Source organism: Nicotiana tabacum, chromosome 9, assembly GCF_000715075.1.
Source record: "Nicotiana tabacum cultivar K326 chromosome 9, ASM71507v2, whole genome shotgun sequence".
NCBI classification, from domain to species: Eukaryota; Viridiplantae; Streptophyta; class Magnoliopsida; order Solanales; family Solanaceae; genus Nicotiana; species Nicotiana tabacum.
The window spans coordinates 124,939,690-124,962,050 of record NC_134088.1 but is presented as its reverse complement, the minus strand read 5'-3'; the positions used below and the strand labels follow the sequence as shown (position 1 = coordinate 124,962,050).

Sequence of the window (22,361 nt, the reverse complement as noted above, 5' to 3'; positions counted from 1 at the left end):
ACTGGAAAGATCTTAATGAACTTATCCAGTCTCAATAAGGCCTCAAAAGACATGGCAGGCCTATCACCGGTCTGTGTCGCAACAACTGGCTGAACTACCCCAACTGGCAGGGCTGCTGGAGCGTGATTCTAGGGAGCCATCGGGGCGGGAGTAGTGGGAGTTTGTGCTCCTCCCCCAGCCTGTGAGATGGCTGGTGCCACTGGAAATGTACCATTCTGGGCCACACCCTCCATAAGACTCACCAATCGGACTAGAGCGTCCTGAAGCACTGGAGTGGCTATGAATCCTTCCGGGACCTGAACTGGTCCAATTGGTACATTCTGAACTGGGACCTCCTCCTAAAGGTCTACTTGAGGTTCTACAATAGGTGCAGCTGCTCAAGCTCTGGACTGAGCTTTATCTCGGCCTTTGCCTCAGCCTCTAGCACGACCTCCGCCTCGACCTCTACCCCTGGCCATAGTTGCCACCGAGGGTTCTGGTCCCTGTCCATCGGTAGAAGTATTACGTGTTCTCACCATCTGCGAGAGAATAAGAGTAGAATGGTTCAATCATCAATGATAGAATAAAATCGCACGACAGAATAAGAAAGAAGTGATATTGTTCCTAAACTTCATAGCCTCTGAGAGATAAGTACACACGTCTCTGTACCGATCCTTCAGACTCTACTAAGCTTGCTCGTGACTCGTGAGACCTATGTAACCTAGTGCTCTGATACCAACTGTCACGACCCGAAATTCCCACCTCCGGACCGTGATGGTACCTAACATTTCACTTGCTAGGCAAGCCAACGTTAGAATAACATTATCCATTTTTAAAATAATTTTAAATTTATTAATAACAAGGAAGCAAATGCGAAAGCAATTTTGAAATAATCCATAATAATAACGGTGTCTAAATACCATCCCAGAATTAGTGTCACAAGTGCACGAGCTTCTAGAATAAATACAAATAAAGGTCTGAATAAAATAAAGCTGTCTGAAAATAAACACACAGCTAAAGTACAATAGATGGGGACTTCAGAACTGCAAACGCCATGCAGTTACACCTCAAGTCTCCTCTGATAGCTGAAATCCGAGCAAGTCTATGGTACGCCGCAGGGACCAACTCCAAAATCTGGACAAGAAGTGCAGAATATAGTATCAGTACAACCGACCCCATGTACTGGGTCGATTTTTAGATTTTGATAAAGATTGAGGCTTTATGATCCGGAATAGTTTATTATGAGTTATATTTATGCTTTGAAGTTATTTTGGTCAGATTTGAACCGTCTGGAGGTCATTTCACCTGATAAGTTCATTTTAGAGTATCGGTATGTCTTCTTTGAGGTAAGTATCTCTCCTAACCTTGTGAGGGGGGACTACCCCTTAGAATTTGAGTCTTCTATGCTAATTGTAGTCCATGTACGTGAGGTGACCAGTAGGTGCTCAAACTTATTTGTGAAAAATTGGCCCTTTAGGGTTCTTAGGTCCTTGTATTGACTGATTATGCAGTTGTTATGTTATGAATACGTCTCTTAATTACTAGTTTCACCTCTACCTGCTTTAATTAAAATTAATTGCTTCATGATCCACTCTTATTGCTTATTTGATTCATCTGTGCCTTAACTAAAATTGTTATCTCTTTTATTGCCATTTTATCCTTTCCTAACAGCTTATCTTTAAACTCCTTCCGTAAAACGTCGTGACGGCACCTAGTCTCTATGACTAGGTAAGCCTAAACAAATGCGGAAATAATAAAATGAAAGTAAAACTTAACAGCTATCTGCAACAGATAACCAAATAACTGGTAGCAATGTCGCTCGGCATTTACAATAACCAACACTCCAGCAGTACACAATATTCCCAAAACCCTGAAGATCATAAGTCACAAGCTACAGAAAGAAACTAGTATCTCTATACGCCAGAGTCTAACCAAAAAAAGTACGGAAGGTAAATGACATATGAGAGAATAGAGGGGGACTTCGAGGTTTGCGGACACGGCAGATGTACCTTGAACTCTCCGTACAACAGCAAGCACTCTCAGCTAGTAGCGAGGCTGATAAGAAGCACCTGGATCTGCACACAAAACATGTGCAGAAGAGTAGGATGAGTACACCACAATGGTACCCGGTAAGTGCCAAGCCTAACCTCGGTCGAGTAGTGACGAGGTCAGGTCAGGTCCACTAGTAAATAATAAATAAGGTAGGAGAATATACAGTATAATAACATACTATAATTTAACAAAAGGAACGACAGCAATGCATCAGTATAACACACATGAGTAAACATCAGGGGATTTCCCGAGGTACCGCCTCGTAGTCTCAAAAGTAAATATACAAGGAGAACTTCCGAGGTACCGTCTTGTAGTCTCAAAAGTAAATGTGCAGGGAGAACTCCCGAGAAACCGTCTCGTAGTCTCAAAAGTAAATATACAGGGAGAACTCTCGAGGTACCGCCTCGTAGTTTGAAAGGTAAATGTGCAGGGAGAACTCCCAGGGAACCACCTCGTAGTCTCAAAAGTAAATATACAGGGAGAACTCCCGAGGCACCGCCTCGTAGTCTCAAAAGTAAATGTGCAGGGAGAACTCCCAGGGAACCACCTTGTAGTCTCAAAAATACAGGGAGAACTCCCGAGGTACCGCCTCGTAGTCTCAAAAGTAAATGTGCAGGGAGAACTCCCGGGGAACCACCTCGTAGTCTCAAAAGTAAATATACAGGGAGAACTCCCGAGGTACCGCCTTGTAGTCTCAAAAGTAAATGTGCAGGGAGAACTCCCGAGGAACCGCCTCATAGTCTCAAAAGTAAACACACAACTCAAAACGACAAATACAATAGTTAACAACAAGATTTCTACAGTTATACTGATAAATAACAAGGAAAAGCAGGAAATCAACTAGGCATGCTTCACAAAGTTCAAATAAGCAGTTAAAGCACGTAGACATGCGATATTAGACTAAACAGGATAACTACACATATTGGAATAACTTAATTAAGAATGAAAACAGACTAATACTAATTTAAACAGTATAACTCAAATTAAAGGAAAAACAGGTTGCTACCCAGTAAAATAAATCGGGTATTACAACAAATAGCCTGTGTACGTACTCGTCACCTCACGTACACGACGCTCACATATCACAACAGTACCAAATCCTAAGGGAATTTCCCCCACACAAGGTTAGACAAGCTACTTACCTCGAACAAAGCTCAATCAATCGGTAACAATGCCTTTTCCATGAATATCCGACTCGAACGGCCCAAATCTAGCCAAAATCAATTACATACCATAAATACAACTATAAGAAACTAATCTAATTAATGAAATCAAAGCTAAAGCAAGAAATTAGAAAATCGCCCCAAAAAGTCGACTCGGGTCCACGTCTAGGAATTTGGTAAAAGTTACAAAATATGAACACCCATTCACTCACGAGTTCACTCGTACCAAAATTATCCAAATCCGATATCAAAATCCCAATCAAAACTCAAAAACTTTGTTGAAGAGCTTCTCTCAATTTTTTCAAATTTCTCAACCAAATTCCTTAATTAAATGATGAAATCAACTATATATTAGATGAATATAATCATAAACGAGTTAAGAATCATAATCCCAAAGTTCTCTCTAAAAAATCCTTGAATTATCGCCTCAATCCGAGCTCTCACAGACCCAAAATGAAAATGAGATAAAACCCTCGAACTTAGCTTTTTATGTCCAGCGATTTCGCATATGCGGGCCTATAATAGCACCTAAGATGTCGCACCTGTGAAAATTCCATCGCAGGTGTGGACTTAACTTAAGTCCCCTGGGTCCGCACCTGCGAGAGAAGCGCCACACCTGCGGATGCGCTCCTGCGACCAAGGAGCCACACCTGCGGCCCTCACCGCTCCTGCGCACTATCCCACCACAGAAGCAAGGCCACTTCTGCACAAATAGATCCACACCTGTGAACCCAACCTGGGATTCCCAAATCCGCATCTGCGCTCCTCATCCTGCACGTGCGAGTCCGCACCTGCAGTCTCCCCACCGCAGGTGCGAAACACCAGAAACCAGAAAACTTTAGCAATTTCCATACGTCCAAATTCAATCCGTTAAGCATCCGAAATGCACCCGAGGGCCCCGGGACCTCAACCAAACATACCAACAAGTCCTAAAACACCATACTAACTTAGTCAAGCCCTCAAATCGAGTCAAACAATGTTAAAACACGAATCACCCTCTGATTCAAACTTAATGAACTTAAAACTTTAAATTTCTGCAACCGATGCCGAAACCTATCAAATCACGTCCGATTGACCTCAAATTTTGCACACAAGTCATAATTGACATTACGGACCTACTCCAACTTCCGTAATCGGAATCCGACCTTGATATCAAAAAGTCCACTACCAGTCAAAATCTCCAAACATTCGACTTTCGCCAATTCAAGCCAAAATCAGCTACAGACCTTCAAAACACAATCCGGACATGCCCCTAAGTCCAACATCACCCAATGGAGCTAACGGACCTGACGAAACTCCATTCTGGAGTCGTCTTCACACAGTCCCGATTACGGTCAAAATTCTAAGACTTAAACTTTTGTTTAGGGACAAAGTGTCCCAATTCACTTCAAAACCACAATAACAACCTCTCGGCAAGTCACGTAAGTAGAAAAAGATTCAGGGAAAGCAGTAAACAAGGAATATGGGCTATAACTCTCAAAATGACCATCCGGGTTGTTACATCCTCTCCCTCTTAAAACAATCGTTCTTCCTCGAACGAGTATAGATACATACCTGAAGTGGTGAAAGAGATGAGGATAACTGTTGTGCATATCATGCTCGGTCTCCCAAATCGCCTCCTCAACCGGCTGACCTCTCTACTGAACCTTCACCAAAGCAATGTTCTTTGACCTCAGCTTTCAAACATGCATGTCCAAAATAGCCACTGGCTCCTCAACATAAGATAGATCCTTGTCCAACTGGACTAAGCTGAAATCCAGCACATGAGACGGATCACTGTGATACTTCCGGAGCATAGAAACATGGAATACCGAATGAACTCCTTCTAGACTGGGAGGTAAGGCAAGCTCATAAGCAACCTCCCAAACACGCCGCAACACCTCAAAGGGACCAATGAACCTTGGGTTCAGCTTGCCTTTCTTCCCGAAGTCGATCGTGAATCACATTAACCTTCTCCGGAGCATCCTGGACCAAGTCTGTACCCAATAACCTAGCCTAACCCGGCTCGAACCAAACCACTGGGGATCGACACCGCCTACCATACAAAGCCTCATACGGTGCCATCTAGATGCTTGACTGATAACTGTTGTTGTAGGCACACTCCCCAAGTGGCAAGAACTGATCCCAAGTACCTCCAAAATATATCACACACGCACGGAGCATATCCTCTAATATCTGAATAGTGCGCTCGGATTGTCCGTCCGTCTAAGGGTGAAATGTTGTGCTCAGCTCCACTCGAGTACCCAACTCATATTATACGACCCTCTAGAACCGTGATGTAAATTGCGTACCCCGGTCAGAGATGATAGATATCGGTACGTCATGAAGCCTGACGATCTCGTGGATATAAATTCGAGCCAGCTGCTCGAAAGAATAGGTAGTCATCACACGAAGGAAATAAGCTGGCTTGGTCAGCCTATCTACAATCACCCAAACTGCATCAGACTTCTGTTGAGCCCGTGCAAGTCCAACCACGAAATCCATAGTGATCCACTCCCGTTTCCACTCCAGAATCTCTAACTTCTGAAGCAACCCACCTTGTCGTTTATGCTCATACTTCACCTGCTCGCAATTTAGACACTGAGTTACATACTCCACTATGTCCTTCTTCATCATTCTCCACCAGTAATGCTGCCTCAAGTCCTGGTACATCTTCGCGGCACCCCGATGAATGGAGTACCGCAATCTATGAGCCTCCTGGAGAATCAACTCACGCAAACCATCTACAAGGGGCACACATAGCCTACCCTGTATCCTCAATGCACCATCTTCCCCAATAGTGACCTCTTTAGCATCACCGTGTTGGACCGCGTCCTTATGGACAAGAAGATGGGGGTCAACATACTAGCGCTCCCTGATACTATCATAAAGAGAAGACCGAGAGACCACACAAGCCAATACTTGGCTCAGAAATATCCAATCTCACAAACTGACTGGCTAAAGCCTGAACATCCAACGCCAATGGCCTCTCTGCTGCTGGTAGATATGCTAAACTCCCCAAGCTCTCTGCCCGGTGACTCAAAGCATCAACCACCACATTGGCCTTCCCCGGATGGTACAAAATGGTGATATCATAGTCCTTAAGTAGCTCCAACCACTTCCGATGATGCAAGTTAAGATCTTTTTGCTTGAACAGATGCTGCAAACTCCGATGATCGTTGTAAATCTCACAAGGGACACCGTACAAATAGTGTCGCCAAATCTTCAAGGCATGAACAATAGCTACTAACTCAAGGTCGTGGACAGGATAGTTCTTTTCATGCACCTTTAGCTGTCTGGACGCGTAGGCAATCACACTATCGTCCTGCATCAACACCGCACCGAGACCAATCTGCGATGCATCATAATATACAATATAAGATCCTGAACCTGTAGGCAATACCAATACTGGGGCTGTAGTCAAAATTATCTTGAGCTTCTGAAAGCTTTTCTCACACTCCTCTATCCATATGAACAGAGCACCCCTATGGGTCAACCTGGCCATATGTGCTGCAATAGATGAGAAACCATCTACAAATCGATGGTAATACCCTGCCAAACCAAGAAAACTCTGGATCTCTATAGCTGAGGACGGTTTGGGCCAACTCTGCATTGCTTCAATCTTCTTTGGATCCACCTGGATCCCATCACTCGATACTACATGACCCAAGAATGCCATTGGGTCTAGCCAAAACTCTCACTTTGAAAATTTTTCATATAACTTATTTTCTCTCAAGGTCTGAAGCACAGTCCTCAGGTACTGCTCATGATCCTCCCGAGACTGGGAGTACACCAGAATGTCATCAATAAACACAATGACGAATGAGTCAAGTGCATAAAAGTTGCTGGGGCATTGGTCAACCCAAAAGGACATCACAAGGAACTCGTAGTGACTATATCGAGTCATGAAAACAGTCTTCGGGATATCTGGCTCTCGAATCTTCAACTGATGATAAATCATCAATACGATGCAATGGATGCATGTTCTTTACTGTAACTTTTTTTAGATGGCGATAATCAATGCACATACGCATAGAACCATCCTTCTTCTTCTTCAAAAACAAGACATGAGCACCCCAAGGTGACACACTGGACCAAATGAAGCCCTTATCAAGCACCTCTTGTAGCTGCTCCTTCAACTACTTCAACTTAGGAAATTCATACGATATGGAGGAATAGAGACGGGCTGAGTGTCCGGCAACAAATAAATACCAAACTCAATATCTCTGTCGGGCGGCATGCTCGGAAGATCAGCTCAAAACACATCTGGAAAATCCCTCACTACTGGGACTGACTCAATTGTAGGGGTATCAATACTGACATCTATCATATAAGCTAGATATGCGTCACACCCCTTCTCAACCATTCGTTGAGATTTAAGAAATGAAATAACTCTGTTGGGAGTATACTCTAAGGTACCTCTCCACTCTAACTGTGGTAATCCTGGCATAGCCAACGTCACAGTCTTAGCGTGATAATCAAGAATAGCATAATGGGGCGACAACCAGTCCATGCCCAAGATAACATCAAAGTCTACCATAATGAGCAATAATAAACTGGCACTAGTCTCAAAACCACTAAGAGCAATCAAACATGATTGATACACGCAGTCCATAGCAAGAGAATCTTCCACGTGAGTAGACACATAAACAGGGAAACTTAAGGAATCCCGAGATACGCCCAAATACGGGGAAAAATAAGAGGACACATAGGAATATGTAGATCCTGGATCAAATAAGACTGACGCATCTCTATGACAGACCGGAACAATACTTGTAATTACAGAGTCAGAAGCAACTGCCTCTATACGAGCAGGAAGAGCATAATATCTGGCCTGGCCTCCCCCTCTAGGGCGACCTCGACCTCCCCGACCTCCACCTCGAGCTGGCTGAGCAGGTGGGGAAGTAGCTGGTGTGTCACGCCCCAAAACACGGTAGGTGAAAGCCTGTGGAGGTGCACCCCTCCTAAGTCCAAGCAATCCCTCGCCATATGGAGAGTGTTGCCACACTCAAAATAAGCTCTCGGAGAGCGTGGCTGTTGTGATTGGCTCGGGCCAGGTTTGCTAGACTGACCGCTAAAAACACCCCGTGTAGGAGGCACACTAGACACTGGCGGTGCATAATAAGGCTCCTGGGGCCTAGAAGGGACCGGAACACCATTGGCGGTGGAAGAGCTGAATGAACAGGGCAACTCACATAACCCTTACCATGGAGAACTGCAGTTGGGGCACAAGTACCTTTGTAAGTGCCAACTCTCGAGACCTCTTGGCCTCCTTCTCCTCTCTATCCCAAGCGAGAATGCCCTCCAATCTCCTAGAAATACTCACAACCTATTGGTAAGGAATATCCATCTCCAGCTCCCTGACCATACTAATCCTGATACTGGGGTGGAGTCCCTCAATAAACCGACAAATATTCTCTCGAACTGTGGCAACCAAGGCTGGTGCATGTCGGGCCAAATCACTAAAACGAATTGCATACTCTGACATAATCATAGCACCCTGGCGCAACTACGCGCGCCATGCGTCTCTAAGACTTTGGGGAACATACTCCCTCAAGAACATGTCCGAGAACTGAGTCTATGTAAGTGAAGCTGCCTCAGCCGGACTACTCAACTCATAAGCCATTAATAGGCTACTCCTCTCAGCTGGAATGTATAGTTAGAGTCTTGTGGATCGGTACGGAGACATCTGTACTTATCTTCGAGAGGCTACGGAAATATTATATTAGGACAGTTTTACTTCCTTCATTCCTATCGTGTGAGTTCATTGATCTCGAAGTTTGAATTTTTATCATTCCATTCTCTCATAGATGGTGAGGACACGAGCTACAATTACTGATGACGTTACCCCCAGAGCAGATGTCGCTAGGGGTAGAGGCAGAGGCTGATGAGGAGCACGTGTTGTAGCTAGGGCACCTACCAGAGCAACAGTTGAGGAGCTGCCAGTAGTTCCAGGGGGGAAGGTACCAGAGGCGCATGTTGTTACCCCCGAACTTCAGGAGACCTTAGCACAGTTCCTGAGCATGTTTGGTATATTGGCGCAGACGGGTCCATGAGAGAGAGGACATGCGAGGTCAGTAGAGAGAGGACAGAGAGGCTAGGAGGCCTCGTAGACCGGAGAGATCTACTGGTCCTTATTTTGGAGGCAGGGTACGACATGGTATAGGTTTTGTAGGTCAGCCAGTTCAGTTGCACTTCAGGCTTCGCACTGTGTTTCAGGTACTTATGGGTCACAGAGTACCCGTACCGCATAGTTCCCACAGCCACATCAGCAAAGGGGTTTCTTTGAGTGTGGAGATACCATCCACATGGTGAGAGATTGTCCCGGACTTCGGAAAGATGTGTCACAAGGGGGTATTCAGGCGAGTAGAGGGTACCCAAGAGGGGGAGGTCCGGACCGTTGATGTGTTTCATATAGTAGGCTTGAGGTCGCTGCACCAGATGATGTCATACGGGTATGTTTTTGATTTGTTACAGAGGGGCACCATTCGTATTTTGTTTTGGTTCTGCTTATCGGGGTGAGTTCCCTTATTTGTTGCTTTATTTATGGGTGAGTTTCATGATTAGTACTCTACTTATATGTTTACCCCTGTTGGGAGATTCTATGAGTGGTAGTCCGTATCTATCGTTTGTTTTTATTCATTATTGAGAGTTACGAGACTAGAAGTGAATTCATGTTGTCCATTATGGTAGGTTTTGATGTGATTCCTAAGTAATTTGGTTACAATTTGTAATTTAGATGATCTACCGGAGTGAGAGTTCAGTAAGTGTTGTGATTTTACTGGCAGGATTGAGTTAATAGAAGGTTTCAATTGGTATGATGTGTATTCGACCTGTGATTCAGAGTTGAGGGTGAGACCCTCGCGATTCCATGTGATTTGATATATTTGAGCAGGGTTGTATGCCGCGGTGGAAGTTATATCAGAATGATATCCTTGTGATTTGTTCATGTACTTTAATTTTTCCTTTCAAAATTGATTCGTAGGATGGTACTGATAGAGAGTTGTTCATGTCGGGGTTGTTTGATATTTCTCTTATGTGTTTCTCCTTACATGTTCAGTCATTTTCGTTCTGTGCTTCCTGAGTTTTAGCTTGAGGTGTGTGTGCCCGGAGGCGTTAGTTGTGACTTGTTGATCCGGGCGTACAGTTATGAGGTCTTCATGTTTCTTCCATCATTGTCAACATTGTGGAAGTTTGAAACATGGTTCTAACAGATATGAGGCTAATTGTTGGTGCTGGATTTGATTAAGGGCAGCTATTATGATTAGAACTGTTATTATGGACCTATGTGTGATGTGTCATATTGTGTGGTTGTACTCTGTGGGTGTAGGAATAAGTGGTTGCATCTAGTTGGGACTGATACCGAGTGTGTATTTAGAATCGGGTCTTTTGAAGACGAGCAGATAGTGGAAAATGTTGACTCTAAGGCTTATTGATGTTGGTGGAATGGATAAATTATAGTTGCGATGGTGTCGTCGGGCTTATATGGATTGGGGTGACATAGGGTCACCCGCGTGTATGTTGGATGTGTGCATTCAGTGATTCGACGGCTTCGAGGCAATACTTCGCACGTTCGAGGATGAACGTTTGTTTAAGAGGGGGGATGTAACGACCCGGCCAGTCGTTTTGAGAATTAAGTCTCGTTCGACAGCATAAGGTCTTGAACAACTTCGTATTATATGTATTGACTTGCGTGCGTGGTCGAGTTCAGTTACCGAATGAATCAGAGTCAAATCGGAAGAAGGATTATAGTTTTGGAAGCTTAAGCGGTAAGAGTTGACTGGAATTTGACTTTTGTGTAAACGGCTCCAGAATGGGTTTTGGATGATTTCAACAGCTTCGTATGTGATTTTGGACTTAGGTGTGCGTCCGGATTTGGAGGTCCGTAGGGTGATTTGAAGCATTTCGGCGAAAGTTGAAAAACTTGAAGTTTGGAAGGTGGAGAGGTTTGACCAATAATTGACTTTGGTGATATCGAGGTCAAAATGCGATTCCGAGAGTTAGAACAGCTCTGTTATGTCATTTGGGACTTGCCTGCAAAATTTGACGTCATTCCAGGTTGAGTTGATAGGTTTCGGCACGAGTTTTAGAAGTTGGAAGATTTGAAAGTTCATAAGTTTGATTCTTGGTGCGATTCGTAGTTTCAACGTTGTTTGATGTGATTTGAGACTTCAAGCAAATCCGTGTTAGGTTATGGAACTTGTTGGTATGCTTGGACAGGGTCCCGGGGGGTCCGGGTGTGTTTCGGACGAGTTTCGGATGGTTTTCATAGTTTTTGACATGTCTATTTCTGGTGTCTCGCACCTGCGAAATCCTGGAGCGCAAGTGTGGATCCACTTCTACGTGAGCATGGTCGCTTCTGCGATCGTTGAGGCCTGGGAGCTCGCTCGCTTCTGCGGAAGCTGGCACGCAGGTGCGAAGACCGCTTCTGCGAAGGAGTTCGCTTCTGCGCTCCTGTCATCGCTTTTGCGGCATCGCTGGTGCGGCTATATTGTCCGCATATGCGGACCTGGGCCTGGTAAGTTAAATTCACAGATGCGAACGTCTGCCCATAAATGTGCTTATTTGTCCGCATATGCGGAAGTCCTGGGCAGAGAGTTTATATTCGAGGGTTTTGCCATTTTTTCCATATTTTGAGTTTTAGACCTCAGTTTTGGGAGTTTCTGTATGGGGTTTTCGAGCAAATCGATTGGGTACGTGTTCTTCACCTATAATTTATTATATTTCATGATTTCATCATTTAATTTGTATTTTGAGTTGAGAAAAATAGAGGTTCTTTAAGAAAATTTTCAAAATGAAAAATCAAGATTTGAGGGACGGTTTGGTATCGTAATTTGATAATTTTAGTATGGTTGAACTCGTATCGGAATGTGTGTTCATGTTTTGTGAAATTTGTCGGGTTCCAAGGTGCGGAGCCCCGGGGGTCGACCTTTGGGTCGATTTTTAGATTTTGATAAAGATTGAGGCTTTATGATCCATAATAATTTCTTATGAGTTTTATTTGTGCTTTGAAGTTATTTTGGTTAGATTTGAGCTATCCGAAGGCCATTTCACCCGAGAAGTTCATTTTAGAGTATCAGTCTGTCTTCTTTGAGTCTTCTATGCTAATTATAGTCCGTGTACATGAGATGACGAGTACGTGCTCGGACTTATTTGTGGAAAATTGACCTTTTAGGGTTCTTAGGTCCTTGTATTCACTGATTATGCAGTTGTTATGTTATGAATACGTCTCTTAATTACTAGTTTCACCTCTACCTGCTTTAATTAGAATTAATTGTTTCATGACCCACTCTTGTTGTGTATTTGATTCATCCGTGCCTTAGCTGAAATTGTTATCTCTTCTATTGCCATCACGATACCCAACGGAGAAAAAATTGGGTCATGACATAAAGTTATTGGGGAAAGTTAATAACTATAATGTTTGGATTCTACAAACACAAGTATACAAAAGTAAAATGTGAGATTAAAACTTTTAGTGGATAAAATTATAATTATAATTAAATATGTTTAAAGATTGAGATGAGATAATATGAAGAATTTGAATCAACAAGAAAAGAAGATGTTATTTTAATATTAAAAAATGAGTAAATTTTTGCAATAACTGATTAACAAGAGATTCAATTCATTTTTTTCATTCTCAATTCACCTTTAAGTAAAATTATTTTGCAATTTGACTAAACTCTTAGCATAATTGCTTTAACTACTAGAATCAAATAATCACTACCTTCGTCAAACACACACACATAGTCGATAATTTTCTTTAAATGTGCTCATTGAGATTGGACACCCGCGTAACGCGCGTACCATAAGAGTAATTAAAAAAAAGAGATGATGATAATGTTACAAATATAATTTTAAAATCTAAGCTATACGTACCAGGGCCAAACTCGCATGTTAAAAAGCATATTGCATTATATATCTCGTGTCAGGGTTAGAGAGAAGAAGGTTAAATACAAAAATGACGATCGTAGGAGTCGTTTTAGAATATATTAATGATACCCATAATCTTACTAAGATTGGCATAGATGAATGTAATTTAATTGAAGAAATGTAAACTTACCAAAAGAGACTAATCTTATATAAAAAGATAAGTTTTACTATATGGTTAGGATGGAGAGGGAAAGGTTAAATATGAAGAAAATAAAATATCGATAAAGTCATAATTGCAATTTTATAATCTAAGTTATAAGTAAGCACAATCTTATTAAGATAGAGAATGAACATAACTTAATTGACGCGAAGTGGGGATTAGAGAGAGAGGAAGGTTAAATACAAATAGAGGTCATAAGCATAGTTTAAAATCTAAATTATACTTAAACATAATTTTACTATTGTAGAAACAAGTCAATGTAATGTAATTGACGAAATGTAATGTAATCTCTTACACTAAGGTTAATTAGAGGCAACAACAATAACAACAACTCCCACCTTACCCCTATCCTGGGGTAGAGAGGCTGTTTCCGATAGACCATCGGCTCCCTCCCTCCAAGAACTCCCACCTTGCTCTTGGGGTGACTCGAACTCACAACCTCTTGGTTGGAAGTGGAGGGTGCTCACCACTAGAGCAACTCACTCTTGTTACTAAGGTTAATTAGAGAGATACAAGTTAAATACAAAAAGATGAAATTTTAATTTAATTGAAAAAATGTAAACTTATTAAAAGAGGCCACACTCACATAAAAATAGGGAGCAATGTATCTCATTAGACTTTTACATGTAATTTTAAAATTTAAAAGGATTAGGATTCTAAATGAAAATTTTAAAATTTAAGTTATAGTTAAACATAATTTTATTAAAATAGAGGGAGATGAATGTAATTTAATTAGTGAAACTAAACCGACCAAAGGGGCCAAATCACGTATAAAAATGTACTTTCTTACTAGGATTAGGGTTATAGGGAGCTCAATTCACCTTCAGCCGCCGTCAAACGGCGTTCTCGCCGGCGGCGGCGACATTGCCAAGAACGTGTTTTGGATCAGATCTGAATTTATCTCAAGCTGCTTAACAAATGGTACAAGAACTTTTCATTTTTAAATTTATAAAGCTTCAATCTCTGTATTTGTTTTATTTGTTAATGAGTAATGTCTTAAATTTGTACTCCCACCGTCCTAATATGTGTGATGATGTTGGATTAGACACGGAATTTAAGAAATAAGACTTTTTAAACTTGTGTTTTAAAATAAACCATATATGTGACGGTAGAAGTTTAAAGTAAAATTGTTTCTACAGAAATGTTTGATAGATTAAGTGAAAGAGCATAACATAAATTGAGACGAGAGAGTATAATTTCTCAGTTACTATTTGTTAAGGAGCTTTTTGAAGCTTGATCAAATAAGAAATACGGGGGGTAGGATTTTTATTTATTTATTTATTTAGGATTGATTTTAGAACGATCTCAAATGCTAATAATTACAACAACAAATCTCACAAGTGTGGATTGGGGAGAGTAACGTGTACGCATATCTTTACCTCTACCTTATGAAGGTGGGGAGCCTGTTTTCGGTAGACTCTCGGCTCAAGAACAAATGCTAATAATTGGATTCTAAATTTAATTTTTGTTTATATAAATGAATATTTTAACATTGTTTGAACAAAAACTACTAGGCTCGGCCTAATCCATCTTCGGGCTTCTAGCTTCGCCCCTCGGTAGCTTACTATAGCATAACCATTTTATGTTTGATACCGTATCATTTTAGACCTCTGAGTAGCTCTATGTTGCACGATCTCTTTGGAAATGTAATCTTTATAATGAAGATCAATTTAATCTGCTAAAATTTGATCTTTGAGGGGCATGAGTTATGATAATAAACTTATTTTTTTCTGTTTAGCGTTAACAACTTATGCTGGCCTATGTCTTAATTCTGAATCTTTCTATTTTCTTTATTTTTGCACCAAAACAGGCATGCTAATTCTGTTGGAGTATTCTTGTCATTTCACTAGTAACTTCAAAAATTATAAGATTAATTAGTCTTTTCCAGCATATTACAGTGTCCTACTTTGGTTGCTTGCTGTAATTTTTATTTTACTTGCAAATTACAATGTACTTATCTTAAAGAACAGTGTTTTGCTTTATATATCAAGCAAGCCATGTTAAGATAAAAGATCAAACTGTATTTTGAGATACAACTTTTTAAAAGTTCCTGGGCCACTATTTCTTTTTGAGAATGGTAACAAATTTTATTCACCGGCACAAAGATTATGCTGGCAACAGTATTTATAGGGTACTAATACTATCCGTGTGAACTTTACAAGGCTTCCAAAAATTGTAGAATAGATTCTTCATCTCCTACTGAAAACTCTTTACACCAAAAGTAAAAATTTAAAATACAATTCATTTTAACTACTTGTATGGAGCTACTCCTGTCTTCAAAACATGTGTTATTTCTTTCCTTCCATATGGTCCACCAAATGCAAGCTGGGATAATCCTCCACCATTTTTTCTGAACGACCATTTTACCAGCATAGTTCCAAGCTTTCCGTAGATCACATGTGTTTCCCGGCATTATCCATTTCAAATTTACCAGGGCCAAAAATAGATTCCATAGTTGGGAAGTGAAAGCACAATGGAGAAAGAGATGAGATGGCTATTGTTTTCAGATTCAGCTTTGCAGAGGAAGCATCTGGAGGTTAATTGCATACCCCTTCTCTGAAGCTTTGATGCTATCAAATGGTAATGTGTACTTGGTTTTGGTAGGAAATGAGTTGACTAAACTTGGCATCATTATTATGTACTAGATAAGTTCAACCATTCAACCAAGCTTTGTGTTTGGCCGTTTACGCGTATTTGACAAAAATGTCAATGATCTCTGTATGCAGGACTTTCCTTGTCTATTACTTGCATACACCAAAACTAGATAGAGGAAGAAGATGCTAATGGAACTCTTGACTTGCAAGACCAAATAGAAATCATTTGCTCGTTTGAAGGAATTGGTGCTATACCTCGCCTAAAACTTTGGTCTGCAAAGTTGCTACTACAAACTAAAGAGCTTGTTGTCTTATACCAGATCGTGCTGACAGTGAGACATGTTTCAGTTATTTGTATGACTAAAGCGTGATCAAGAAGCTACTTGTCGTATCTCACAACAACCAGTCTTCGAAAATTGATGAAATAGTGGTTTGGAAGGTGAGGTAGAAAAAGCTTATGAAGCCATTTAGCTGAATGTTCAAATCAATCGGTGACCACTTGGACTTGGCAAGGCAACTCTAACCAAGAACATGTATAAATTGCAAGTACATAACTATTCACGATGTTGTTTGAGCATGGTATCGGTTTCCCCAGTACATAAGAGAAATTCGTCACTTTAAAATTTAATTGAAGGAAATAACTTAATTTTTGACAAATTTCTTTTCTCACATACTTGTGAAATGCAACACCATGCTCAAATATTGAGTGAAAAGTTATGCGTCTGTAATTATATATTTTCTTGGCTAGAGTTGTCTTGCCAAGTCAAGTATCCAATTGATTTGAACCTTTGGGTCGGTGGCTTCATGATCTTCTTATGCCTCAGCTTCATAATCTACCACTATTTCATCAATTCTCGGAGAGTGTGCTCTTAACATACAATCCAGACCATTTCCCCTTAGAAGCTAAATGTTGACATTGATATGGTTGTTTCGTCGTTGATATTTGATGATTTGCACTTGAAAATGAACAAGAGGGAGGAAATTACTTAACATTTTAAGTTTGTATGGAAATTGTTGGCACTATTGTAGGATTGGCGAAAAAGAATATTTGGATTTAAGTTGCATGTCTGGGAATTTGGATATTGTATGACCTGAGTGTAACTGTATTTTTTCAGTTTCTTCGCTATCACAGCTTCAAACTGACATGAAAAAGAGCCAAACTTATGAGAGCAAGGGTGTCATTCTAAGGATAATGGTTTAAACTACAATATTGATTGCTAGTACAAACAATAAAGCAAGAGTAGCGTTTTTTAATTGAAAAAATGGACGCATTAGTATTTGCGAATTTATAAGCGCGAGAATAAATTTAACAAATCTTTGTCTCAACACCAGGCAAAAGGGGATATTACCATTTGCGAATTTACCAACACAATTAGCTTACAAACTTTCGTTCAGCCCATCTTAAAAGTTCTCCAACAATTTTTCCTTACAAGTTGAATTCAAAAGTTTAAGAAGGAATGGATCTGAATAGAGTTAAAACATCAATAAAATTTCACTAGTATATACTAGGAAGAAATCATCTGTGCGACAATGGCAATTGGAGAACACCAAGAGAATAGAGATGATAAAGATACTAATCTGGACGCTCCTATAATCTACAATCAAAAGTTAGAATTAGGTCTACAAAATAAGTAAACCTTCATGGGGTGCAAAAATATATGGACAGCCATTTTCATATACTTAGTTAGATGTGCATGACCACAAAAACTAGCAAAACAAACTTCTTAACTTGCACTCCTCAGACGGGCAGAAGTCCGAGTCACCCTCGTACTTTGAGATGATCCAGGCTTGAGAGTATCAGAATCAGTACCTCCACAGGTCCTTGGCCTGTTTCTCGTTAAGGGGGTATCAGCATCGGTCCCTCCACAGGTCCTCCGCCTCTTTCTCATTAAGGGTTCACCAGGCTGCTGACTTTCAGGAGGAGCAGATGCATCCTCTCCTTCGTCTACAACTTCTGCTTTTGCAATGTTATAATGCCATTCTGTTCCACACCCTGGACAAACTTTTTCAGCCTGAAAATAATGGGTTCAACGATGGTTTAGTTCATCAAGCTCGCTTTCATAGATGAGACTTTTTTTTTTATAACCAAGAAATCCTCGAGGGCCAGATGGCGCACTGTTTGGAACTAGGTGGATAATGGGCCCTCTCCTACACTTAAATGCAGACTTTTGGTCCATCGTAAGGTTCGACCCTGTGACGTGCGTCTAACCCACACATCACGCGTTCCACTCTTACCACTGAACCAAAAGCCTTGAGGGCAAAATAGCTATAGAAGTTATTCCAAGGGGAATAATAGGAAAGAATAATACCTTGCGTTGGGAGAACTTCATTCGCAGGCAGTACTGATGGGTGCGAACATTACAGCCTTCATTTTGGCAAAGCTCAGCCTGGTCAAATAATCATATCACCATGAATTGGATGATCTAGCAGCCATATAGTTATCATAGACACATAGGCATCTTTCTTAGGGAATGGATGTTTGTAGTGACATTATCAAACCAAATTGCAGTAAGGGAAGATGAATTGAGTATTCAGCTAAAATGGCAGTAAAAGTGCTCCAATTTGAAAGGAGAAAGTTGTTTAACAGAGATCATGGAGATCAAACGAAGAAATTAAGAGAGGAGCAAACCTTCACTGCAGCTTCATTGCAAACTTCACATGGAGGAACCTCGTTACTGCGAAACCAACTTCTAAGATCAAGAAAGGAACGCACTCCTAGTCCTATCTTAACATCTGTTAGAGAAAGCCACTGATCCTTCACAAGTTCCTCAAGGGTCTTTTCCTTTTGAGACATCGAGAAATTCCTAAACGCTGCAGGAATTTGCACTGAACCTCCCTGAGACTGGGAATCTGTTCCAGCCAGGAACTGTTGATCAAATAAATTTCCAGCAAAGAAATTAGTGGTACAGCAAGGATACAAATCGGAGCTATGTAAAGTACAAAGAGCTCTGATCTAATAGCAACCAAATTTACTAAGTTTATACGAGAATATTTTTTAACTCAGAAGTCACAACCATATCCTGCCATCCCGCCATTTTTAGTTGACATTCTACGAAAAGGCACTTCATATGTGTTACATCCTGGTCAATGAGCAAGCGTAAAAGCCTTGGTCCTGATGAGACATGGGTTTAAGTCCCATTCCATATCCTCTAACTGATTGAACAAAAGTGTCCACTCTTATCATCAAACAAGAGAAGTAAACAAACAAACAGGAGGTTTTGGTATTCACAATAAATAGTTACCATTCAGTCTTTGTTGACTGTAAGTACATATTGGTCATGCGACTCTAAGTCAAAAATAAAAAGCCTCATTATTAAGAAGCAGATAACCTCTGAACGAGTAAGAAAATGATTTGCGGCCATAAGTTGATACTAGCAACCATTCCCCGAATACTTTATTTTACACTGTTTTCCAGATAGAAACTTACTAAATATGAATATAGAGGCAACAGAAAGCAAGGAAATCAACATGAATATAAAGCAAAGATCATCCGAGGCCATAACTATCTGCCTCCTTAGGGCTTTATCTTTTTATGTTGCTGTTATTTGACCTGTAAATGTTGCATTATCTATATATAGAAACTGTATGTGTGTCTGTGCTTGTGAAAATAAGACTTGACTAGTTACAAGTATGAACAGGTCTAGCTATATCAACCTTGACTAGAGAAGGGAAGTTGTCAATAGTGAAGAACAATTTATCTTCTAAACCATAATTTCACATTTAGCTAATAACTCACAGGAAGATAGCAGCAAGATAAATACTATAAACGATGAAACTGATAGTAGCCACATACATTCATTTATTGTTAGGAAGTAAGAAAACCTGATTTTCAAGCCGTATGTTCAGTGCATCAATGGTTGAAATACAACCCAAAGCCGCCACATCTTGAACAATTGCTTCAATCTGCAATTATACGATGACCACATAAATCTTCTTTTTTTCTTTTTTAAATTCTAATGTCAAAAAGAAAAAGGGAAAATCTTAATCTCATAATGACATTACTAATAAGCAATGTTCAAGATCTTCTATAATTGTATTTATTTTCTCTAAGAAACACTAACCAGTCTTAGCTAAGAACATAATACAATGGAAGTCAATGATTAGGATTAAAGCTAGGTTACTATACAGATACATTAAGTCCAATATTTGACAGGATTCTTTAATTATAGTTAGAGAATTTTATGTCCGTGTTGGGATAAGTGTGAAATTTAGAGATCTTTAATTGTAGGAAACCCCTAAGTTACCTTAAAATACAATTTACTCAATATTTGAATGAAAAGGGCCGAGCAGAATGGATGCAGATGAGTGGAAGATTCATATAGCATGACCAATTAGTTTAGGATTGAGGCCCAGTTGATTGATTGAGAAAACATCAATTACTGGAACCATCTAAGTTAGTTATTCAATTCTTCCCCTTAAAACGTTTAGTGTAAATTTGTTTGAGAAAAGGGACGCAAGATTAAAACGAAGTAAATGAAGACCACCATACCTCTTCCACTACCAACATTTTGAGCTGGTATGAAGTAAATGAACAACTAACTTCAACTTCTCAATTTAAATGGGACTCCTGAATATTATTTTGTACATAACTAACAGAGCCTAATACTATGCTTGACTGAAGGAAGATATGAGTTTCATGTTTCTACTGTTACCTGAACAAAAGGCTAGTGTCAGTTGCTCTATTCCCATTAGCAATTCATTACTATCTTAATCACAAAGATCAATGTTTTAGGAGGCTAATAACATGTAGATCTTCTTCCTTTTCCGTCATCTTTGAGGTAAGTTAAGGAGATAAAGCTATTCCCAGCCCTTGCAAAAATGGTCAATTGGAAATACAAATACATAAGTCTCAGAGTTCAAATGAGAAAAGTAACACTCAGCAGCTTTGTTTTATATTCAATGCAACCTAATTGGTCCTTATCGGAAACATCCTCTCTGCCTCTTCCAAGGTAGGCGTAAGGCCTACGTACACACTACCCTGCCCAGACCCCACTTGTGGAAACTCACCGGGGTTTTTTTTTTTGTTGTTGTTGCAACCTAATTGGTTCTTGTTCTCTAGTCCATATACTAATGAAGGTTTTTTTTCCACAGTTTTTTCCCTTTCGAAAAGCTAGAAAAATTCCTCGACAAAATTTATAAAATACTTCATTATATGGACACGGGGAGGCTATGTAAACGGATAAGGACATTCTCAACACAGTTCAAAATAAAGGGAAGAGAAGCTCACAACGCCTTTATAGAAAGCTATCTGAGGAACTGAATATTTAGTTCCAAGTTTGGATTGCTCATCTGAAACATTGTTAACAACACCATAATACACCTTCCCATCATACTGGTTTCTACATGCCCGTAACTCAAACTGCACATAAGCGAGCTCCTCGTTTATCTTTCTCAGGTATTCATTAAACATTGACTGATGATTAGCTGAAACATGCACATATAAAATCAGTATCAGAAACCAACCTTTTTTCTCCCGCACATTTACTAGAAAAGAAAGAGTATTTTTTATCTATTCCAATTAATTTAACATCACTAATCAAAGAACTAATCAAATTAATAGTACTACTTATCACCAAAGAAACAGAAAGCATAAAAACATAATAAAATCAGAATCATTAAACAATTTGTTACTGTAACAATAAAATTTACCCCTTTTTGCAAAGCATCAAAATGGAAAATTTGGTAATAATTTAGCTTTCATAATGATATAACAATCCTTTAACAATTTTTAAAAAGAAACTTGAATAAGATTTCTAATTGGGTTTTTGAGATTGATAACAATCCCTTGACAATTAAAACTGAAATTTTCATAACAAAAAAAAATCCCATAAAAACATGAAAATCACTAATATTGTAATTGGATCAAAGGAGTTTAACTAAAAACCCATAAACTGATGCGAAAAAAAGAGTTTTAAATGAAAAATAAACTGAAGTAGAAAAAAAAAAAACCTGCGGATTTGCCAGTGACTTTGAAGAAAAGAGATTTGAAATCATTTTCTTTGAGAGGGCCGCGATATAAAAGAGCTTGAATTAGTGTATGCTGCCGCCATGAAAGCGTCGGCATTGAAGAGGAATTTGAATTTGCAGTAAAGAAAAGAGAATTTTATAAAACCCTTGATACTGTATATATATATATATATATATATATATATATATATATATATATATATATATATATATATATATAAGTAGAAAATGCTGGCGGGAAAAGTGTCAATTGTGCACAAAAATGTATCAATTGGTTGTTGTTTTTTTTTGTTTTTTTTTTTGCGCTATACAACAAACTTGTTTTTAGATTTATTATCCTATATTTTTTATATATGAGAGAGATTTATTTTTATTCGTAAGATATCTATCTTTTACACATAACAGATCTAAAAATATTATTTTCTTAAATTTAAAATTGTAAAAAGCATGATGTACAAATAACACATAAAAAAAAATGCTCCCAGCTAGTGCGAGTTAAAATAAGTTGAATTAATGAACAGGTTAATTTATAATCTC

At 39.6% G+C, this 22,361-nt stretch overlaps 1 protein-coding gene and 1 long non-coding RNA gene across 2 annotated transcripts; one reads left to right on the top strand and one right to left on the bottom strand.

Annotated features, from left to right (window-relative positions):
* The first annotated feature begins 14,034 nt into the window (after positions 1–14,034).
* Positions 14,035–17,026, top strand: LOC107830678 (uncharacterized). Its single transcript, XR_001658182.2, has 3 exons — positions 14,035–14,184; positions 15,074–15,843; positions 15,990–17,026. It is a non-coding gene; the product is annotated as an uncharacterized LOC107830678 (long non-coding RNA).
* Positions 17,027–17,321: 295 nt separating this feature from the next.
* Positions 17,322–21,972, bottom strand: LOC107830679 (uncharacterized). Its single transcript, XM_016658306.2, has 6 exons — positions 21,807–21,972; positions 21,085–21,281; positions 19,680–19,760; positions 18,487–18,723; positions 18,167–18,244; positions 17,322–17,869 (listed from the first exon to the last, which is right to left on the bottom strand). Exons 1-6 carry the CDS (start codon positions 21,919–21,921, stop codon positions 17,582–17,584), a joined length of 996 nt encoding a protein of 331 aa, XP_016513792.1. The 5' UTR covers positions 21,922–21,972; the 3' UTR covers positions 17,322–17,581.
* Positions 21,973–22,361: the final 389 nt, after the last annotated feature.